At 39.5% G+C, this 22,622-nt stretch overlaps 2 protein-coding genes and 1 non-coding gene across 3 annotated transcripts; all 3 read left to right on the top strand.

The window, feature by feature from the left end:
- The first annotated feature begins 9,143 nt into the window (after positions 1 to 9,143).
- On the top strand, positions 9,144 to 9,250 carry LOC147940127 (small nucleolar RNA R71). Its single transcript, XR_015564859.1, has one exon. It is a non-coding gene; the product is annotated as a small nucleolar RNA R71 (small nucleolar RNA).
- A 2,787-nt stretch (positions 9,251 to 12,037) lies between these two features.
- LOC147940126 (uncharacterized) lies at positions 12,038 to 18,092 on the top strand. Its single transcript, XM_087461158.1, has 4 exons — positions 12,038 to 12,153; positions 17,012 to 17,169; positions 17,230 to 17,676; positions 17,776 to 18,092. Exons 1-4 carry the CDS (start codon positions 12,038 to 12,040, stop codon positions 18,090 to 18,092), a joined length of 1,038 nt encoding a protein of 345 aa, XP_087317284.1.
- A 2,329-nt stretch (positions 18,093 to 20,421) lies between these two features.
- Positions 20,422 to 21,378, top strand: LOC147940125 (uncharacterized). Its single transcript, XM_087461157.1, has 3 exons — positions 20,422 to 20,587; positions 20,801 to 20,900; positions 20,985 to 21,378. Exons 1-3 carry the CDS (start codon positions 20,422 to 20,424, stop codon positions 21,376 to 21,378), a joined length of 660 nt encoding a protein of 219 aa, XP_087317283.1.
- Positions 21,379 to 22,622: the final 1,244 nt, after the last annotated feature.

Genomic DNA, 22,622 nt, shown 5'->3' with positions numbered 1-22,622 from the left:
GTGAATAAACTAAGGGAAAACAAGGTAAAATATATGAACGCGGGAGCAACGTATCAGCACTTGGTAAACCGGATGTTTGCAAGTCAACTTGGGCGGACCATAGAAGTTTACATTGATGACATGCTCGTCAAGTCGGCTCAAGCAGCAGACCACGTCTCACACCTGAAACAATATTTTGATATTATGAACAAGTACAACATGAAACTAAACTGAACAAGTACAATATTTTGGTAAAATGTATGAACATCAACACCCCCAAACTTAGTCTTTGCTTGCCCTCAAGCAAATAATCAAGACAAAAGAAGGTAGGTGAGGTTTGAAAGTGGGATCTCAGCTCCTAAAGCTTGCAAATAGGCTATCTAGAATCAATGTCCAAGTTACTAGTACTATGATGCAAGTTGAATGAGCTATACTTGAAGACTTTAGACAAGCATATCACAACCTTTACTGATTTGAGCCTTAGACATCCACATGCATTCAAATCAACCATTTCCTTTAACATTCATTAATCAAGAACATGAATCAATTCTATGCAATGCTTAAACTCAATTGGCTTGGAAATAAAGGCCTTGAGACAATGATGGTCTCTTTTTAGAGTAGGGCTTATCAAAATCAAGGTTCTCTCATGAAAATGGATTGAGCTTTAGAAGAATGCTAAAGGTAAGAACACCTAGACACATACAAGAATAAAACCTTGTCTACCCAAAGGCTCCCAAAGTGTTTTATCCTAGCAATCTAAACCCAAATGATCCTAGTTCTACCCTTTAACTTCTTCTTTTCTTTTTCACCCTTTTCTCTTTTGGTTTTCAAGTCTTAGGAGATGTTTCTTATTTGATCTTTCTAGTGGGATGGGGGATTCTTACTTATTTTCTATGATTCTCTTTTCTTCTTATTCTTAAGACATATAAGCATTTTGCTAGACTTTCCTTTTCTTTCTTTTCTTTTCTTTAATTAGAACCATTCTCAACATTTTTTACTTCCCATCCTTTCACTAGACTTTTATTTAAACAAATTCTCCTCTTAAAGACTCTACCTTCTTTTCTTTCTCTTTTTCCTCTTTTCTTTTCATAACAGCCAAGTCCCAAACCCAACAAGTGAACCACCTAGTCCTATCTAGTTTGAAAAATGCAAACTAGAACTACACAAGGCTTTACTCTTGTCAGTTCAAACCTAACACTTTCTACCAAGCTCAATCCCAAAAAGGCCTCACACACACAAGAATAAACATGGCTTGAAAGAATGTTTGGTTTAGGGGTAGGAGAACTGATTCTTAATGAGGAAATCAGCTACTTGGATCAACAAGAGTGGTAAAAAGGAAGAAGATGATCCAAATATGTATATGGTATCCATGAGTTTAAAGCAATGCACACATTGATAATTGAAAGTCAATATTAGGTTCTTATAAATAGGAAATGGTTTCAAATCTTAACATGCTTCAATTTAGACCAAATGCAATGTAGGAATTCAAGGCTTGGTTCAATCTTATGCTTCTAACCACTCAACCAGCATCAAAGTACTATTAACTTGGGCATTGATCCTAGTCTAGTGAATAAACAAGCTAACAAGGGAATACTCATCATAGATTCCTAATGCAAATACTATACAATCCTACATGAAACATGCTAAACAAGATCCTAATGCATAGTGCAAACTACATGAACACTCTTTTTTTTTTTTTTTTAATAAAGATTTTTTCAAAATTTTCAAATTTTTAGGGTTTTTCTATGCCTTAGATGCTATGCAAGTATTAACATGATGATGCTAAAAATTTGAAATAAGAAAACAAAACACAACATCAAATGCTATCTCAAACCCTCCCCCAAACTTAAATCACACAGTCCCTGTGTGAAAGAAATTTGATTGAGGATTCAAGATTAAAAACAAAATAACAAAACACAACATCAAATGCAATGATATTTACAAGTGAAGGTGATAGTGGTACCTTAGGGATTGTGGAAGTAGTTGTCCACATCCATCTGCATGCTGTCATAGGAGTAGTTGGGGTCTTGCTGATGACTTGGAGGTGGAGTTTGGGGCAGCTCGACGATGGGAATCGACCGGCACTCGGTCGAGTATGTGCTCGAGTGGGGGGTCGAGCTGGACCGCGAGTCTCCCTTTCTTCTTCTATTTGGCCTCCCTTGCTTCCCTGATCATGAAAATACCAAAACTAAAATCAAAATACCAAAAACCTTAAACAATATGTACATGGATACCTTAGGGACTTCCTCCCTAGTGAGCTTGTTTAGAGTCACTAAGCTTGACTTTTGATTGCCTTCTTAGGCGTTGTTTAGATACCAAGGAGGTGATGAAATCCCCCCTGGTTCGACTTGGTAACCTTGGTGTTCCTTCTTGATCATTACTTCCTTAACACTTGAACTTTGTTTCTTCTTAAACTTGAGTCTTGGTCTTGCCTTCTTCAAAGACCTCTTGTTGAGCTGAACTTGAAGATCTTGAACTGATTCCTCATGAGATGTGACCTTAGCTGTTGAAGTCTCTTCTTCTCTCAAAACCCCAAAATCAGCCTTATCTTCAATCTTAAATGGTTGACCTCCAATGGTTGGTAGGTTAGATGGATTTGTAATATCAAAGTCCATAGTCAAACCTTCAGATATGTTCAACCTTATCAGCCCCTCCTTAACATCAATGATTGCTCCTGCTGTGGCAAGGAATGGTCTCCCAAGCAAGATTGGATCCTCTACCTCCTTATCCATCTTTATTATGATGAAATCAGTGGGAATTCTTGCCTTGCCTATCTTGACTAGGAGGCTCTCCAATTTACCAACTACATCTTTGTGTGAACCATCAGCTAGACTTATGTAGAGATTGCTTGGCTTGAATTCAGTGTGTCCAAGCTTTTCTGCTATAGAGTAGGGCATGACACTAACAGATGCTCCAAGATCACACAAGCATTTGTTGAAGTGAAGGTAGCTGATGGAGCAAGGTAGATTGAATGGACCTGGATCTTCAAGTTTTGTTGGTACAACAGCTGTCCCAATCTCTTCTTGATCTCTTCTGTTTTGATTATGAGCTTTCTGCTTGGATATGTCAAGTGACATGCCTTTGTAGAGAGGATATGGGGCATATTGTTCCAAAGCTGGTCCTCTCTCTGCTTCCTTCTCTTCAATGACAACCTCCTGTTGAATGGCCCTCACTTCCTTCTTTTCAATCACAACCTCTTCCTTCAAAGCCATGACTTCTTCCTTCTCAATGACTTCCCCTTGTTGTAAAGCTAACTCCTTCTCTTGTTGCAAAGCCAACTGTTCCCTTTTCTCAATAATTTCTCTGAGTTCTTTCAGCTTTTGTGCTTTGAAACGTCCTGGGAATGGTAGTGGAGGCTTGTAAGCAGGAGGAATGTACTTAGCAGGTTTGACAGCTTCGGAGTCTCCAGCTCGATCGACCACTCGAGCATGCACTCGGTCGAGTGGCTGCTCGAGTTCCTGGTCGAGTGCAATGTCGACCTCCTTTTGCTTTGCACAAATGTCACTTGGGGCTTTAGTAACTGATGAATTCCCCCAAACTTGGACTTCACTGTCCTCAGTGACAACTGCCTCATTGAGATGAATGGCCTTAGCAGTGCATTCCCTTGGGTGTTGAAGTTGGTTTGGTGTAGGAGAGGAAGTAGAAGCCATGCAACTCTCCATGTTCGTGATTGTAGAGCTCAGTCTCTCCAACTGGTTATTCAGTCCAGTAGAATAAGAATTCAACGTTTGGTGCAGCTCAGCAAACTGCCTTGCTTCCTCAATCTGCTTAGTAGCTTGCCCAAGCAACAGTTGTTGCATCATAGCTCTTAAGTCAGGTTCTTGAGCTTGTGAGGTCTGGAACCATGGAGAGGGATACAATTCAGTCTGGTAGACTGGTTGATGTTGCATGGGTATGTAATTGAACATACTGTTGTGGTACATCATTACTGACTCGAACAGGTACTCGGTCGAGCGCAGGCTCGAGTGGGTGGTCGAGTCGACTGGGAAGTAATGGCTATTTGGATCCAGCTTCTGGCTTGATCAAGTGCTCGATCACAGCTCGGTCGAGTGGTGGTCGAGTGGGTGGTCGAGTGGGTGGTCGAGTGGGTACCTGAAACTCAAGACAACCAAGCAAAGGAAGATTCGAGTTCAGTAACGTCACAAGTATTTAAACGAACTTAATCTTAGACTAATAATGATCCTAAATGTCACAAAACAAACTCAAATGGGCAACGGCGCCAAATTGAAACTGACTTTCTTTGTGGTGTGGTTAATGAATGATGTATGGAATGAATAGAAGTCAGGGTGTTTCAATTCCCCTTATGCAATTGTAGTATAAGAGGTGTCAATCTAATCTGAGTGTTTGTGAACAATCAAGATGTGCATATGAGTCTAAGTCAAGCCAATTGTAAAGATTGTTTGTCACTAACAATCCTATAATGAGATATGAAATGCAGAAAGTAAAGACAACTAGAAAAAGATACTAAATGCAAACAGAACAGACAAATTAAAGCTATAATGAAACTAGAACAGAAGTAGACACTATGCTGATGAACTAATGCAAGACAAGTAATGAACAGAAAACTAAGTGAATGCAATGGAAATGAAACAGGAATGAAACAAGACAATCACAAATCATAAACACAAGTTCTGGGGATGAACTCGAGCAGCACTCGACCGAGTGTAGGTCGAGTACAGGGTCGAGCTAGACTAAACATGAAAACAGAGCAACACAAGAAAAACAGAGCAATGCAAAAACTAATCAAACAACAAGCAAGCAATGATATTTAGACTAAGATATTAATAAACAAGGAAGGCCTTGAGGAGGGATTCATGGGCTGAGCTAATCATTGTGGTTATCTAACTTGGTCAACAAATCTCAAGCAAACTTTGAGCTGATCTCTAGACATACTATTCTAAGACATGTTTAATCCACTCTCATGGCAAGAAACAATCAAACCTATGCATTTCTTGACTTGTTCTCACAAAGTAAAGAATCTACACAAGCAGGCATTAAGCAATACATCTCAAACCAAACAAGACTTCTAATCTCTTAGCAAGCCTAATGGTAAGCTCTAGATCTAGCCTTATCTATGCTCCTTAGACATTGGTGTGATGCTAAGATGCTTGAAATCAAACCCTACCTTCTCAGATATAGGATCAGCATTAAGAACATCTAGCCTAGAAGAGATCTACAACAATCAAGCTTGACCAAATCAAATAAACCACAAGATCAACCCAGCCTAACCCATCCTCAAGGTCCTAAGCAAAATACTCACAAGAACACATGGTGAAATATGTCAAAAACCCAGAAAATATTGAAACTTGCATCATTAGAAAGATGAAACAGAGATCTGCAATATTGATGAAGAAATACAACTCGAAATCTTAATATTTTGAAAGTTATGAAACAAACAAAATACAAGAATCTAGTCTTTCTTTCTTAAACAAGTACAAAATCTAAAATAAAAGAAAGTGCAAAAGGAATAAAATCTAAAAAAGGTAAAAACTAGGTTTTAGACTCTCTAAAAAGCTGGACTCTTTGGTGGCTGCAGGTACAAGGGCCTTATATAGGAGGTGAGGTGGAAGCCCTAAAAATACAAAAAGTCAAAGCAGTCAACGGCTCGGTCAACTCGACCAGTGCTCGGTCGAGTGGCTGGTCGAGCTGGCTTCTCTCGTGCATTCTCCACACGGTCGAGTCCTTCTCAGCACACGGTCGAGTGGTGGTCGAGTGTGCGGTCGAGTTGGACTCCGGACCTTGATTCTACAGCCTTAACTCTCTTGTTTTCTCCTCAGGATTGCTTCACTTCTCCTCAGCATTGCTTCCATGCTCCTTAAGCTCCAAAATCACCTGTTTATGCATGAAAAGATGCAAATGCAATGCAACTATACTCTAATGCATGATTAGTCCTAAAGCTACACAATAATGACCTAAATGGATAGCAAAAGATGCAAAAGTTGTGAATAAACTAAGGGAAAACAAGGTAAAATGTATGAACATCAATTCCCATGAACTTGCTTAGGTTACACTTTTCAAAAAGAAACTCCACATCTTCAGCAATGCCCAGCTTCTTCATCGTCTCCTTGTATGGATATCTTGTTCCTTGGAAACTCATCTTCATGAAGGCTTCATAGAGCTGTCTTGGTGTTCTTCTTCTTCTTCTTCTTCTTCTTCTGCTTCTTCTTCTTCTTCTTCTTCTTCTTCTTCTTCACTCTCATTCTATTCTTGTTGCACTTCAGCTGCTGGCCTCTTCCCTTTCGCCTTGTTCCTTCTCATGTGCTCTTCAAAAGTAAACTCCATCTCCTCATCACTCTCAGTTCTCTCTGGATCTTCCTCAGCAGGTTGATATTTCTCCTTCGACACGCCACTCGACCCCCTACTCGAACTAGCACTCGGTCGTTTACCCCCTCGAGTGCGTGGTCGAGTGTGCTCACCAATCTCTCTTTTTGAGACCAACAGTGCATCATGATGATCCGTGACATGATCAGCGGCTTCCTTGGCATCAGCTTCGCTAATAGCAGCTTGTTGTGGTGTTTTTTGGATTTGGAAGATATTTCAAAAGAAAACTGAAAGGAATAGACTCAAAGCTCAAATTTAATAGGTTAGTAACCCAAAAACCAAAAGAACTAAGCTTGAGCAAGAAAATGAATCTTGAGAGAGATTTTCTAGCTAGATTTTAAGTATTTAAGGAAATGAGAGAGTGTGAGGAGATTAGAATCGAGTTTACCTCTATATAAAGAGGCTACGGGACAAAGAGACAAGGGTGGAGCGTCCATACCATTCAAAATTTGAATTTGGAATCTTTGACTCACTTTTGCTGCCACTCGACCCCACCACTTGACCCCACATGGTTTAGTGCTTGACCAAAATTTGAATTTCGAAATTGTCTCTCCCTCCACTCGATCGTGCAAGAGAAATTTGAACCGAGTGGGCTTGGGCTTCCATGTCACTCGATCGAGTACCACTCGTGGGCTGGTCGAGTGGCCTCAAAACCCCATTTCTACAAGTCCAATTCTTCTCAAACCCATCTATACTCTCTTAAAAAGCCTGCCCAACATAAAAGAAAAAGATCAAAACTACAAGGAAAATTAAACTTATGTATAATGATACCTTAGGGACTTCCTCCCTATTGAGCTTGTTTAAAGTCTTTAAGCTTGAATTCTGGTGCCTTTTCAGGCTTGGTTTGGAGACCAAGGAGGTGATGAGATCCTCCCTGGTTCAACTTGATCACCATGAAGCTGATTCTTGGTCACTTCACCCAGAAAACTTAAACTTTGTCTCCTCTTAAGCTTGAACCTTGGCCTTGCTTTCTTCAAAGACCTCTTGTTGAATTGCACTTTAAGATCCTTCACCAGATCAGTCAACTCTTGAGTGATACCCTTGAGGTTTTGAACTGATTCCTCATGAGATGAGCCCTTAGCTTTTGAAGTTTCTACTTCACTTAAGACCTCATAATCAGCCCTATCTTCAGTGGCAAAAAGTGGACCTCCAATGGTGGGCAAGTTGGTTGGATTTTTTATATCAAACCTTCAGCTAAGTTCAAGCTTATCAGCCCTTCTTTAACATCAATAACAGCTCCTGCAGTGGGTAGAAATGGTCTCCCTAGAATGATAGGGTCTTCTAGCTCCTTATCCATCTCTATGATGAGAAAATCAGTAGGAATTCTGGCTTTGCCTATCTTGACTGGGAAACTCTCCAATTTACCAATCACATCCTTATGTGATCCATCAGCTAAACTTATGTAGAGGTTGTTGGGCTTGAATTCATTATGCCCAAGCTTTTGTGTTATAGAGTAGGGCATTACACTGATAGATGCCCCTAGATCACACAAGCATTTGTTGAAGTGTACGTAGCTGAGAGAGCAAGGCAGATTAAATGGACATGGGTCTTCAAGTTTTGTTGAAATAATAGCTTTCTCAATCTCCTCCAGATCCCTCTTGTCCTGATTCTGAGCTTTCTTCTTGGATATTTCAAGTAACATGCCTTTGTATAGAGGATATGGAGCATAATGTTCCAAATCAGGTCCTCTCTCTTCTTCTTTCTCTTCAATGACAGCCTCTTGTTTCAAAGCCATCACTTCTTTTTTTTCAATTCTTTCACTGAGTTCCTTCAGCTTTTGTTCTTTGAAACGTCCTGAGAATGGCAGAGGTGGTTTGTAAGCAAGGGGAATGTATCTGACAGGTTTAAAAACTTCTGCGGGAACAACTCGATCAGTCACTCGATCATGTGCTCGATCGTGTGTGTGGTCGAGTACATGGTCGAGTGGTTTATCTACTTTAATCTGTTGAGTAAAACCTTCACTCTGAGCTTCATCTTTTGACAAATCCTCCCCATCTTGAACCTCACTGTCCTCAGTGACAGCTTCCTCATAGAAATGGATGGCTTTAGCTGTAAACTCCCTTGGATTTTGAATAGCTTTTCCAGGCAGCTGGTTTGACTTAGTAGCTGATGTAGAGGCTATATTTCTCTCCATGAACTTGACTTTAGAATTTAGGCTCTCAAACTTTATATTGGGGTCATTATAAGAAGAATCCATCCTTTGGTTCATCTCAGCAAACTTCTTTGATGTCTCAAGCTGCCCATTTGCTTGTCCAAGTAGCAATTGCTGCATCATAGCTATTAAGTCTGGTTCCTGGGCTTGGTTGGTCTGAAACCCTGGTGGGGGACACATTTGACCCTAGTAACCTTGGTTCTGTTGTTTAGGCACATAAGTGTTGTGTTGCTGAGGTGGTTGAGGAGGGTAGACTTGATCGTGAGGGTTTACTACATTGGTGCTTCTATAGGAGAGGTTGTTGTTTTTGAACTGATTATAACCCTTGAAGCCTCCTTGGTTCTGCATATAGAAAATCTCAGCAAATTCATTCTCCCCATCTTGAGTTGGAGTCTCTTCTTCACCAAGAAAATGGATATTCTTTTGTTGGCTTAGTAGAATCTTGTCCAACTTCTCATGAACAAACTTTAAATCTTTCTTATACTTTTCATCATGATCATAAGTGATAAATCTCACAGTTCTGTCATAGTCCTCATTGTAGTTCCCATCAGATTGTGCCAAGTTCTCCACTAGCTCCCATCCTTCTTCTACATTCTTGTTGAGGAAGTTTCCATTAGAGGCTGTATCCAGAAGCATTCTGATTTTTGGCAAGACTCCTCTATATAGTGTGGAGAGTAGAGACTCATTGCTAAACCCATTATGTGGACATTGTGTTTGGTAGCCTTTGAATCTCTCCCATGCTTCACAAAATATCTCATTGTTCTTCTGAGCAAAACCAGAAGTCTCATTCCTCAACCTTGCAGTTCTAGCATTAGAGAAGAATTTAGTTAGAAAGGCCTTCTTACAAGCATCCCATGTAGTAATAGCACCAGTTGGAAGTGTCTTCTCCCATAGGTGTGCTTTGTCTCCAAGTGAGAAGGGAAACAATCTGAGGTTGAAGCCATCCTCACTAACACCATTGATCTTGGTGAGGCCACAAAGTCTGTCAAATTCATCCAAATGATCCTCCATTGGCAGACCATGGAATTTGTTTGCGTGAATCATAGTGATTAGCCCACTTTTAATTTCAAAATTGTTGTTGGCTACTACAGGAGGTATTATGCCAGCTCTATGGTTGTGTGTATTTGGAGCATCTCCTGCACCAATGTGCCTTGTCCTTTGATCTTGGTTGTTTTGTTGATCCATCAGCAACTGTTCTTCCTGTTCCTGAAGGATTCTGGTTTTCTGTTGCCTCAAGTCTCTTGGTAAGCGGTTGATATGATCAAGGTACCATTGAAGGTTCTTGCTTCCTTTGGATTTAGTCTGCATCAACTGACTCGATCACTATCTCAAACTGACACTCGGTCGAGCACAGGCTCGAGTTGATGACTGAGTCGGACTGAGACGAGAAGACTGACTGAATCTCAGTTGGTTGCTCGATCTCTCACTCTATCGTGCAGACGGTCGAGTGCTGGGTCGAGTTGGTACCTGTGATTCAAAACAACCAAGCAGATGAAGAAGCTAATCAGTAGTGATCAATTTGAACAATATAACTTAATCTTAAACTTGTGTAAATCCTGAATGTCACAAACAATTACTCAAATGGCATCGGCGCCAAATTGAAACATATCTTTTTTGGGTGTTAGTGTGAATGATACTTATGCAATGTGGAATGATCAGGTGGAATGCAAGAAGTTTCAATTACTCTTATGTTGTTGTAATATAAGAGATGTCAATCCATAATGAGTAAGATGCAAGCAATCAGGATGTGAACACTTATTTAAGTTAAGCCAAGTATGAAAATAGTTTTCTTCTAAAAACCTAGTGATAATGATGAAATGTAGAATGTAAAATTACTAAGATAAGAGACCAAATGCAAAGTGAACAGTGTAAATAAAGAAGAAATGATACTAACAAGAGCAAGAACTACACTAATGCAAGACAGTAAATGCAACAGGATTAAACAATGGTGAATGCAATGAAATAGGAATGAAACTAGAAAGATGCAGAACAAGAACTCTGGAAGGAGCTCGAGCAAGCACTCGATCGTATGCTCGATCGAGTACCAGGTCGAGTGGGTTGATACGAAGAACAGAAACGAAATCAGCAATCAAAACAGAGCAAAATGAAAGCAAATCAAACAGGAAGCGAATAACAATAATCAAATAGAGAAATCAATAAACAAAGAAAACTCCTAGGGATAGATTCATGGTGTGATGCTATCTCTAGACAATGATAGAGAAATCAATAAACAAAGAAGGCTCTCAATCAATAGTGAGCTATCTCTAGACAATGATCTTCTAATGCTTGTTAATCCATTCTCATGACAATAACAACCAAGCTTAGATACTCCTAGACCTAGTTCTCATTAGCTAAGACATATAAAAGCAGGCATTAAAGATCCAAATCATCAATGTCAAAAATCACCTTAAACATCCAATCTCTCAGGTTAAGTATGATAATCTCTAGCATTAGCTTTATCTAACAACTTAAACATTGGTGTGATGCTAAGAACCTTAAGATCTATCATTACCCTCTCAGATATAAGAACAGCATAGAGCATATCTAATCTAGAAGAGATATTTAAACAATCAATTTTGATCAGTCTAAGCAACCATAACTCTTATCCAGCCTTATCCATCCCTAAGATCCTAACACACTACTCAGAATCACTAAACATGATGAACAAAATCATAAACCCAGAAATTAATGAAACTTGCATTATTGGAACGATAAGACAAAGATCTAGAATATTGAACAAGGAAGCAAATTCAAATTCTTAATAATTTGAAAGTTATGGAACCAACAAGTATCAAAAATCTAGAAAAAAATACAAGAAAAAGGTGGTTGATGATGTAAACAAAAAGCATAAATTCCCAAAAGGGTAAAAAACTAGGTTTCAGATATTTTTCTCCCTAAAAGTGGCTTTTGGGCGGCCATAGAGTACAATAGGTTTATATAGGAAGGAAGGGAAGCCCTAAAATGGCTAGAAGACAAAATAGAGAGGCGGCTCGGTCAGCTCGACCATTTGCTCGGTCGAGTGCATGGTCGAGTGACCTCTTCTTCTGCTTCTTCCAACGGTCGATTCCCTCTCCTCACACCGCCGAGTGTGGTGGTCGAGTGGACTTCCGGACCTTGGTTCTTTTCTGCTCTAGCTCCTTTGTCTGCTTCACTTGGTGACTCCACTCTCCTTGAGCACTTCTCCATGCTCCTTTGGGTCCTAAATCACCTGATTATGCAAGAAACAATGCAATGCAATACAAACCTACTCTAATGCATAAACAGTTCTAAAATTACTCATAATGGCTAAACAAGCTAATAAAACATGCAAAAGGTGTAAATAAACTAAGGTAAAACAACGTGAAATATATGAACATCAACTTTGCTATTTTTGGAAAGTGTGGTTATCTTTGTGATGATCCTGCGGGATGTTTTCCTGGGTGGCGGTCTTGGTGACGTTTTGTATCATGGTATTGAGTGGTCTTTGTGACGCTTGTGCTTTAATAGAAGTCTTAGTTACGTTTTATACCCTGACAGTAGTCTTGGTGACAGAGGTCTTTGGGACACTTGTCAGTGGTAGTGTTCTTAGTGATATTTTGTACCGTAATGGTGGTCTTTCTAACAAAGATCTTGGTGACGCTTGTCAGTGGTAGTGGTCTTAGTGATGTTTTGTACCCTGATGGTGGTCTTGGCGACAGAGTTCTTGGAGACGCTTGTCAGTGGTAGTAGTCTTGGGATGCTAGATACCTTGGTGGTGGTCTTAGTGACGTTGGATACCATGGTGCTGGTCCCGTTGACATTGATTGGGCTTGATGGTGGTCCTGCGGGACATTTATGTGGTCTTTGTGATATTTTTATGATATGTGTGACATTTTGTGGCCTTAGTGGCGGACCTTGTGGCCATTGTTGGCTGTAGGACATTGTAAATTTTCTACGTGAGCCATAGAGATATGAGATCTCGAACAACTCATGAGGGGACGCTTAGATTCCTGTGTACTGTTATCTCGATGTTCTTTGTGGCCTGAGAGTATAATTGGTATATCGACTTCGGGTGACGATCCAAAGGCGTGCTGCAGGGTGATAGCCCGAGAGCAAGATTGGACTTCCTGGATCTGTAGCTTGAGGGCTCAGACCCGATAGCAAGCCGGCAAAACTCGTAGGTTGATACCTGAGAGCGGGGGAGATGCATGAGTTGAGAGCGAATAATATCAGAGGCGCGGGTTATTGGCCTGATAGAGTCCTCATAGTTAGTCAGAGGATGTGCACGCCATAGAGTTGGATGCCTAGGAGATCCTTGACAGATGGTCGGTATTGCTAGATTCGAGGATTTTGGTAAGCTTGTCAACGGAAGCGAGTCAAGAGGCTTAAGTTGGCGGCTCGCAAAGCGTTCGACACAATGAGTTGGAATATGCGGACATATGGTACTTGTCTATTTTATTACGCTCATAGGGACGATTCCCTATGAGCAACTGTTAAGCGGAAAGCTATCTTGGGTTTAGCCGTCTTGATGAAGTTTCCCTAAAAGCTAGTTTTTCTCTTGCGTCTTGTTTTGGTTGTATGGTTGGGTCTGTGTTCCATTAGGGACGAGTGTGTGGTCAGAGTACCACGGTTGAGTATATTAGGAGTTCATATACGAATCAGGAGGGGGTCTGAGGGTGAGGCCGATGGGGCAACAATGTAACTGATAAGTGAGCCAGTATAGAGGCTGTCGGTTGGACAACAAGTTTTTGCTCAGGCCCAAGATGATTTGTTTGCGGAATTGCTGACAAGGCTACTCGTGAGGATTGTTGACTTATTTGTGGTCATGAATGAGATGATATTCCAGAGCTGGAATATGGGTTGACATGTATGACATTGCGATGTCGTAATCAGATCATGGAAGGTAGATCTGGTCGGGAGATGCTTATAGACGTTAAGACGTGTTTTCTCTAAGAACATGTGGTCCTGAACAACTCATAAGTAGATGATTGGTTCTCCTGAGGGGATGGTGGTTTCCCTGGATACCAATAGCCTGAAGAGCTGTGGCCCTAAGAGTGGCAGAGGAGATGATTAGTCCTCCTGAGGGGATGAATAGTTTCCCTGGTACCGAGATCTCAAGGATTGCGACCTGAGAGTGAGACGGTATGACTTAAAGATGGTGGTGTAAGAGTGAAATCGATATGGTTCGAAGGTTGCAACCTGAGAGTGGACGAGTTGGGAGAAAATATTGTCTAAAACAAGACTATAAGAATAGTGACTAGATGTAAGTCTCAGAGGTTTTTGGTTTTCAATCTTGTGATTTGTTTTGTGGACCGTTGTGACCGTGGAAACTTTTTACAGTCAGGTTGTTGTACTGTCAGATTCGAGGACAAATCTATTGTTAGTGGGGGAGAATTGTAACGCCCGTAACCCAGAAATTGTTTGTGTGCTTGGTGTCGAGCGAGACCAAGGAGATGTCGGTCAACACTAGCAACGTTTTGGGTTACACGGTTAGTTTCATATCCGGTTTTTGGGCGGTTTTGGGGCGGTTTAGTGTGGTTTAAAGGGAACCCTAAACATTCCCTATAAAAGGAGAACATCTCTCTTTCTTTAGGGGTTTTGATCCCCAGTCGATTCCTGCCCTTGAAGGAGAATAGAGAGAAAGTTGGTTGTATCTCTTAGAAGGAAAGAAAAATGAGATGGTTTTAGGGGTGGACAGGAGAAGGAAAGAGGTTGTGATGTGTTGCTTAGGCATGGAGGAAGAAAGGGAAGCACCATTGGTTGTGTGGTGTTGTTTTTAGCCCACATTCGTCCCTAATCCCAGGTAAGTAGGTGATTTGGTGCTCATCTATGGGATTGAGATGTGTGAGATGAATTGTGATGGGGTAAGATGGATTGCAAAGAATCAGTGTGCTGTTTTTCTATGGCTTTAGTCTCTGTGAATGCATGGTTTATGTGCTAAATCGTTAGGATCGAGTATTGGTTGTTGAATTGGGTTTTTGTGGCCAATATGAGTCTGAATTCGACTTCAGGTCGTGTTTCTGGGTTGGTGTCGCTCGACACCAATGACCGACACAAACACCTGCAGATGGACTGCACGAACTGGTTAGAAATAGCTATAAAATTCATATCCATCGGTGGGTTTGTGAAATGGACGGTTGATTTGTGATTTAATCAAGTGTTTTTATTATGGTCTGGCATAGACTGTCTTGTGGTAAGGTTGGGGTGTCGAGCAACACCATAGTGGTGTCGGTCGACACCAGCATGTTGTTGTGTGTTTGGATCGTAGGAGAACAGCTAGGGTTTGGTGTATTTTTGGAAGTGTTTGTAAGGAGCGATTTCTACGCCGGTTGTCTCGTCGAAATTATGGGTTTCCAGTGAGATTATTTTCCGTGGATCCTGTGCGAGGATTGGGAATCCGGGTGTGGTTGTTTCAACGGAGACATAGTAGACTATACATACTTTAAAGTAGAAAAAAATTATATATGTGAACATAAGTTTTCTTTTGTCAAACAGTTGAGATTAAATGTAATATTTGATGTTATAATATGATGTTTAAGGATAAAAAAGAGTCCAATTATGGATTCATTACTAGAAAGTAAAATTTACGTGTAGTACAATACTGTTAAAAAAATTTGCGACAAAGAGTAGGTAAATTCTGTAAGATTTTTTTACGTATACTTTTTAGTAAGTAATGATAACTCAACCGATAAAAAAAAAGTATTGAAAGATGAAAAATTTGAAAAATAATTATGAATTTATACAAATAAATTTGATATCTACAGAGATTTATATTTTTTATATTGATTAATTATAATTATATTCAACGGTGTGTATTCATAATAAAAGAAATTATAGTCGCGGGTTATAAATCTACTAGTATATAAAAGAAAAAAGATGGCTAGCTAAAAGAATATATGAGAATACTTGGTCATACATACCAAATACGCTATTGTATCCTTAATTACACAAAGTATATGTATTACATGACCACATGCATGAACTATATGACGTTATGTGGTCAACACCATAGACATAAAATCTGGTACACCGGTCGACTGAATCCAGCAAAAACCGACGTTGACTCCAGCGATGACTAAAATAATATATTCTAAACTTTTTTATTAAAAAAAGAATAGTATATTAAATTATTAATGGTTTTCCATGATAAAAGAAAATATATCCAATTCAATATCTAAATATTTTTATATATTTCTAATTTATTCATTCTTATAATTAGTTAAATTTTATTTTTAAAGCTAAACTAATAGTTAAATAAAAATCATTGATAATTATTTTTAAGATGTAATATAAAAGTATTTGCAAAAATACTCTTATTTTATACCTTTTGTAAACATACCCTTAAATCAAATATATCGTTTTGCTAAAATCAATTATTTGTATCTTTATTTTTTATATATTAGAAGTAAATATTGTGAATTTTGGTGTTGTTGTTTACATGTTATTAAGGGTATGTAAATTTTATAGTAAAAAGTATCTAAAATTTGTACAACATTTACCATGTAAACTTTAGAGAAAAGAGTCATATACTCAATCTTTTGCATATTTTTTTTTATGAAAGTAGTTGAATTTGATTTTATTGATTTTGTAGTATTTAAGTAATCTGATTAGTGATTTTTATTTAACCATTAGTTTAGCTTAAGAATGAATACATTAGAGATATATATATATATATATAATTTAGATATTGAACTGAATATTTTTTTTAATCATGAAAAACCAAAAATATTTAAATATAATATTTATTATTTTTAATTTTTAATAAAAAAAATTAGAATATATTTTTTTTGGTCAACACTGGACTCAACGTTGGTCTTCGTCGGAATCAGTCAACCGGTGTACCGGATTGTATGTCTATGGTGTTGACCACATAACGTCATATTGATGGAGTATCATGCGACATATGTTTCAGTGCCTTGTTCGAGAACATGTAGCTCAACTTTAGCTGATGGCTTAACGCGTTCAATCCGTAGTCAACGAGAACAAGCTCACAAGCTTGTCATGCGTTGTTTCTGCATCTATCTGAACAACTCTACACCCTCTATCGTTGGTTTTAAACACATATTTGTGTTTCTTTATCCAATTACCGGTACTAAACACATGAAAAAAGTTGAAGAAGAATGAGGAAAATTAAGTGGTGAAGAACAATGTAAAAAACATGTAAATCCTTCACTTTTGAACCAGGTGAAGAACAAGAGTAAACAAAAATATGTTTCGTATTTTCTTAGAAGATGATGACATAGAATGATGACATGGATGATGTGTCCGAAGTAGCAAGTCAGCCACCAAACGAACATATAAATCAGCCTAATTAGATCAGTCATCAAACAAAATTATAAGTCAGCCGCAACATGAATATTATTATAGTAATTAAAAACTAAAAAATGGCTGCCAAACTCAGCCGCTTAATGTCATAACTCAACTTAAAATCTATAACTCAACCTTATCGTTTAATAAGTCAGCCGTAACTGAATGATATTCTAGTAATTAATATTTTGCTAATAAGTCAGCCATAAAATGGTTGAGTTGTCCGATAAGTCAGCTTATAGCGGTTGAGTTATAGTGCTTAACCATAACTCAGCCGTAACGACATCTCATAAGTCAGTCGTTGAACGAGCTTTATGCACCAGGACACAAGTTTCAATCAGTTTTATTCCGCATAGAGCTAGTAAGGGATGGGGAAGACCAAGCAGATGAACCTTTAGAAGAAGAAGATTTGAAGCTTTCTATAAATGCCATGAAAGGGGAACAAACTGAAAGTATGTTTCAAGTCAATGCAGATATTTCGGGAGCAACATGATGGATTTTATTGGACACAGGCAGCACTCACAACTTCATTAAAAGTAGTGTGGCTGCAAAATTGGGTGTTCCAATGATACGGAAACCCGGAAGGGTTGTAGCCTTGAACGATGGTGGGAAATGTCAGGTGGATGGGTTATGTATAGGACTTACAACGATGGTGCAAGGACATCAGTTTGTCAAAGATTGCTTTGCAATTCCATTAAGCGGATTTGACGTGGTCCTCGGAATATGCTGGTTAAACGCTCTCGGTCGAGTTATTTGGGATGGTCTGGCAAGGACTATAGAGTTTGTCCACGAAGATTCATTGGTTAAATGGTGTGGGAAAGCTGATGTTAGGGAGGATAAGGGAGCAACTCTTAATACAATCAGTAGCAATGGCCCTTTAGAGAAATTGATTGGAGACGAAGAGGAGATTTTTACAACAATGAGTGAGAGTGAATCTGAATCTGTTTCTCACAAGCCGGGTAGAGAGTTTGTGGTACACGCACTGACAACGCAAGCTACCCCAACATTAATTGATGCACTACTATTTGAATTTGAATAATTGTTTGATAAGCCAACAGGACTACCTCCGCTGAGAACTTTAGATCACAAGATTCTATTGATAGGCGGAGTAGATCCGGTGGCAGTGAGACCTTATCGTTACCCACATTTGTTGAAAGATGAGATTGAGAGACAATGTGAGGAAATGCTTCGGAATGGGGTCATAAGACCAAGTTCTTCACCATTCTCCTCTCCGGTTTTGTTGGTGAAAAGAGTGAATACATGGAGATTTTGCATTGATTTCGAAGAACTTAATAAGGTAACAGTGAAAGACAAATTTCCAATTCCAGTAGTGGATGAGCTCTTAGAGGAGTTACACGCGGTGTTACTTTACTAAGCTTGATCTAATCTCGGGTTATCATTGTAACGCCCCGCCCGCCACCTCTTAGTGGGCCCCATATCCAATTCCAGTCCATGGGCCCACCTTCTTTAATGGGTCTCACGTCCTCTCACTAGGCTTGTGAGCCCATCCATATCCGACGGTCGGTTTGCTATGTCCGTGAGGCTTTAAAGACTTGTTACCATCCCTACAAATCACCACATGATCTTTCCCTGTGTTTTGTTCTCACTCGCACAGTTCCGACAGTCACATCCCGGAAGGTCACTCATCCTAAGACTACTCCAGCTCAAGCACGCTTAACTCTGGAGTTTTCTCAGGACCATTGACCGAAAAGATAAGTGCACTTTGGTGACATAGGTGGCCAAATCAATTCCTTTAAACCTCTCCGCAAGTCTCTAAAATCGGGATATCACAATTCACCCCCATTAACAGATCGCAACGTCTTTGTTGCGCACCAAGACCGTCATCCCCAACGGTGTGAGTCGACTCAACTCCACACTCGTTTGTGTTCAGCTCTGATACCAATTGTAACACTTAGTGGGCCCCATGTCCAATCCCAGTCCATGGGCCCACCTTCCTTAATGAGCCTCACGTCCTCTCACTAGGTCCGTGAGCCCATCCATATCTGACGGTCGGTTTGCTACGTCTGGGAGATTTTAAAGACTTGTTATCGTCCCTACAAATCACCACATGATCTTTCTCTGTGTTTTGTCCTCACTCGCATAGTTCTGACAGTCACTTCCCGGAAAATCACCCATCCTGAGATTACTCCAGCTCAAGCACCCTTAACTCTGGTGTTTTCTCAGTACCCTTGACCGAAAAGATAAGTGCACTTTGGTGACATAGGTGGCTAAATCAATTCCTTTAAACATCTCCGCAAGTTTCTTAAATCGGGGTGTCACAATCACCAAGTGAGAATGTTTGACGAAGACTTTGAGAAAACAGCTTTTCGAACTCACCATGGTCATTATAAGTTTCTAGTTATGCCATTTGGCCTCGTAAATGCACTATCAACGTTTCAAAGTCTCATGAATTCAGTGTTCCAAGGCATACTCCGGAAATTTGTTCACGTTGTTTTTTTATGATGTTCTAGTTTACATCTCGACATGGGAAGAACATCTGGTTCATATGATGACAGTTTTTGAACTTTTTCGAGCTCATAAACTCTTTTTAAAACATTCCAAGTGTTTTTTTAGAAGGAGGAAATGGGATATCTTGGACATGTTATTTCCCGTTCTGGAGTAAAGGTGGATGAGTCGAAGGTATCAACGATCACAGATTGGCCGAGACCCATGTCTTCACGTGCTGTTCATGGATTTTTAGGGTTATTCGGATATTATCGCAAGTTTATATGAGACTATGGCATTCTCGCAGCTCCATTAACGAGTGTTTTGAAGAAAACAGAGTTTTGTGGACTAAAGAGGCTGAAGCAGCATTTACAACTCTCAAAAGAGCATTGTCCGAGGTTCTAGTTTTGGCACTACCAGATTTCTCTAAAGAGTTTGTTGTCAAGTGTGATGCTTTGGGCAGTGGGATTGGAGCAGTTCTTCACCAAAAGGAGCATCTGATAGCATTCTTTAGTAGGAAACTTGCAAAGCGACACCACAAGCTTGCAGCTTATGACAGAGAACTCATTGGATTAGCAAAGGCGGTGTTGCATTGGAGGTCGTATTTATGGGGTCGTCAATTCTTAATTCGGACAGATCATTATAGTTTGAAATTTATATTGGAACAACAGCTTTCCACGTCTCCACAAATACATTGGATCAGCAAGCTGTTGGGATTTAGTTTTACTGTTGAATTTCGTTGGGGCAAGTCTAATAGGGTGGCTGACGCCTTGTCTCGTCGAGATGAGGAAGAAAAGGAGGGAAAATGTGCTTTGTATGCGTTATGAGGATCTAATACAGGAATTTTTGCAAGGTTACGTGTTGAAGTGGAAAACCAAATCAACATGGCGGAAGTACGAGATAAGATTATTCGTGGAGAGATGTCTCACGAATGGGAGGTTCATGATGGATTAATATTTTTCAAAGGTCAAGCCTATCTAGATGTTGAATCTACAATGGTAAGAGAGGTCATTTCTGCATTTGACAACTTTGGCCATGAAGGGGTACAGAAAACAATGGAGCGGATACGTCGGGATTTCTATTGAAAGGGCTGGAAGAAGGCGGTTCAAGAATTTGTTAAGAAATGTCAGGTTTGCTAGAAGAACAAGTGGGAAACATTACAACCTGGTGGTTTTCTCCAACCACTTCCAGTCCCAACTCAAGTTTGGTCAGACATATCAATGGAATTTGTCGAGGCCTTGCTGAAAGTATCTAGGAAAATGGTGATTCCAGTAGTGGTTGATCGTTTTTCTAAGTATGCTCACTTCATTGCTTTAAGCCATCCTTACACAGCCGGTTCAATCTCTCAAGCATTCTTCCGCGATATCGACCGTTTACATGGCATTCCTGAGACCATAGTTACGGATCGAGACAACATCTTTCGCAGTTTGTTTTGGCAGGAGTTGTTTTGATTGGTGGGGACAGAATTGTGTTACACTACCGCTTACCTACCTCAGACAGATGGGCAAACTGAAGTCGTTAACCGAACGCTTGAAATGTATCTACGGTGTTTAACGGGAGATAATCCAACGTAGTGGTTGCGCTAGCTTCCGTGGGTGGAGTATTGTTACAACACATCGTTTCATTTTGGTCTTAAAGCAACACCATTTCAAGTGGTGTATGGGAGGGAGCCGCCTATGCTGCTGGATTATGCGGGAGGAAGTACTAAGGTAAAAGCATTGGATGTCGCGTTGGAAGGGTGAGATGAGTTTCTGATCACAGCTCAAGAACGACTTTTAGAGGCTCAAAAATGGATGAAGCTTGCATATTATAAAAATCATAGGTGTGTGGAATTTAAGATCGGAGATTGGGTGTGGCTCAAGCTCCAGCCCTATCGGCAGTTGACTGTGACGAAGAAAGCTTTCACAAAACTATCTCCTAAGTTTTACGGACCATTTGAGATATTGGATATAGTTGGTGCAGTTTCATATCGTCTACGTCTTCCAGATGGATGCAAGATACATAATGTGTTTCATGTTTTACTACTTAAAGGTCATAAGGGATCTCGCTCTCAAGAAGAGCCAACATTACCGCCAGTTCTACAGGGTCGATTGGTGCCAGAGAAACCACTCACTATGTTGAAAGCAAGAATGCGAGGAGGCAAGAGACAAGTGTTGGTCAAATGGACAAAAGATGCAGAGGATGAATCGACTTGGAAGATGCAGACAAGCTCTTAAAAGCTTATCCAGAGTTGGAGCTTGAGGACAAGCTCTTAGTCGAGGAGGGGAGTAATGATACACGCTTTGGTATTAAGTATCATAGAAAGAAGAGGAAGGATTGAGAAGCTTCTAGTTCTTTTAAAAGTGTTATGTTTCCTTTTCTATTTAGAACTTTGTTTTGGTATTTTTAATTTTAGTTAAGGTGTTAAGTCGGTTGTATGGAATCTATAAATAGGTTCCTAAATATCAATAATAATTACCTTCCAACATTAACCTAATTCTCTAGCAATAGACTTGGGTTAAAGGAAGCTTAAGCTTTAGGCTCCTCTGTTTTCTAGCTAATTAACGACGTGTCCTATTACTAGATTTGTAACAAAGGCTAAGCTCATAACAGAATTACACAAATCACAACCACAATGTTAACATTATTTCCTATGGGACATCTATTTTAAAACAAGAGATCATCTTTCCTAAGATGTCCATATAGTTTTGACTTATGGAGGTGGTGTGTTTCTAAGCTACAGAATCATTTTATGGGATTTAACTCTTGGGACAGGTACTCCTTGTTTGGCTTAAATCCCCATCAAATGAAACGCCAATGGATTCACTTAGACTTATTGCAGCTCAAGCAATAGTCTATGTAATATAGCAAGAAAGAAATGCCAATGCACAATCTCTAACTATGGTTGGAGCATGTCACGAAAGAAGTGTCAGTGCACAATGCACAATTTCATGACATGCTCAACTATGGTTTTGAGACTCCTATCTCTAACTCTATATGTAAGTTTTGTAATCTTATTATTGTTCTTGTACCGGGCTTGTTTACCCCGGATTCATTGTCGTTGTGATACTTAATCTTTATTTTTTTTCTTATGTAATTGCTTTTATCAAAGTTTATAAAACCAGAAATTTCAGAAAAAAAAAATGTTAAAGATTATTGGAAATCATGTGTTTTCATGTATGGAAGTGTGCACGTCATGCATGCATGTGAGTCTCCTACAATGAAACCCTAAAGAAAACAAACAAAAAGAACTAAAAAAAGATATATCAAAATGCATGTGATTATAAATTTTAATAATTGAGAATTAAATGGCAGCTCATTTTGGTTATATTTCCACATGTGGCTAGACGTAACGCTCCCATTACATTACATCCACCCGCCTTTCTTTAAGTATAACAACGTACGTACTTTTTACATCTCAATAATTGTGGAATCTTAAATCTTTTAGATAAAAATATAACGCCAATTGCCATTTGCTACC

The sequence above is a fragment of the Camelina sativa genome, chromosome 8, assembly GCF_030686135.1.
Source record: "Camelina sativa cultivar CO46 ecotype springtype chromosome 8, ASM3068613v1".
NCBI lineage: Eukaryota > Viridiplantae > Streptophyta > Magnoliopsida > Brassicales > Brassicaceae > Camelina > Camelina sativa.
This window is presented reverse-complemented; position numbering and strand designations above follow the sequence as displayed.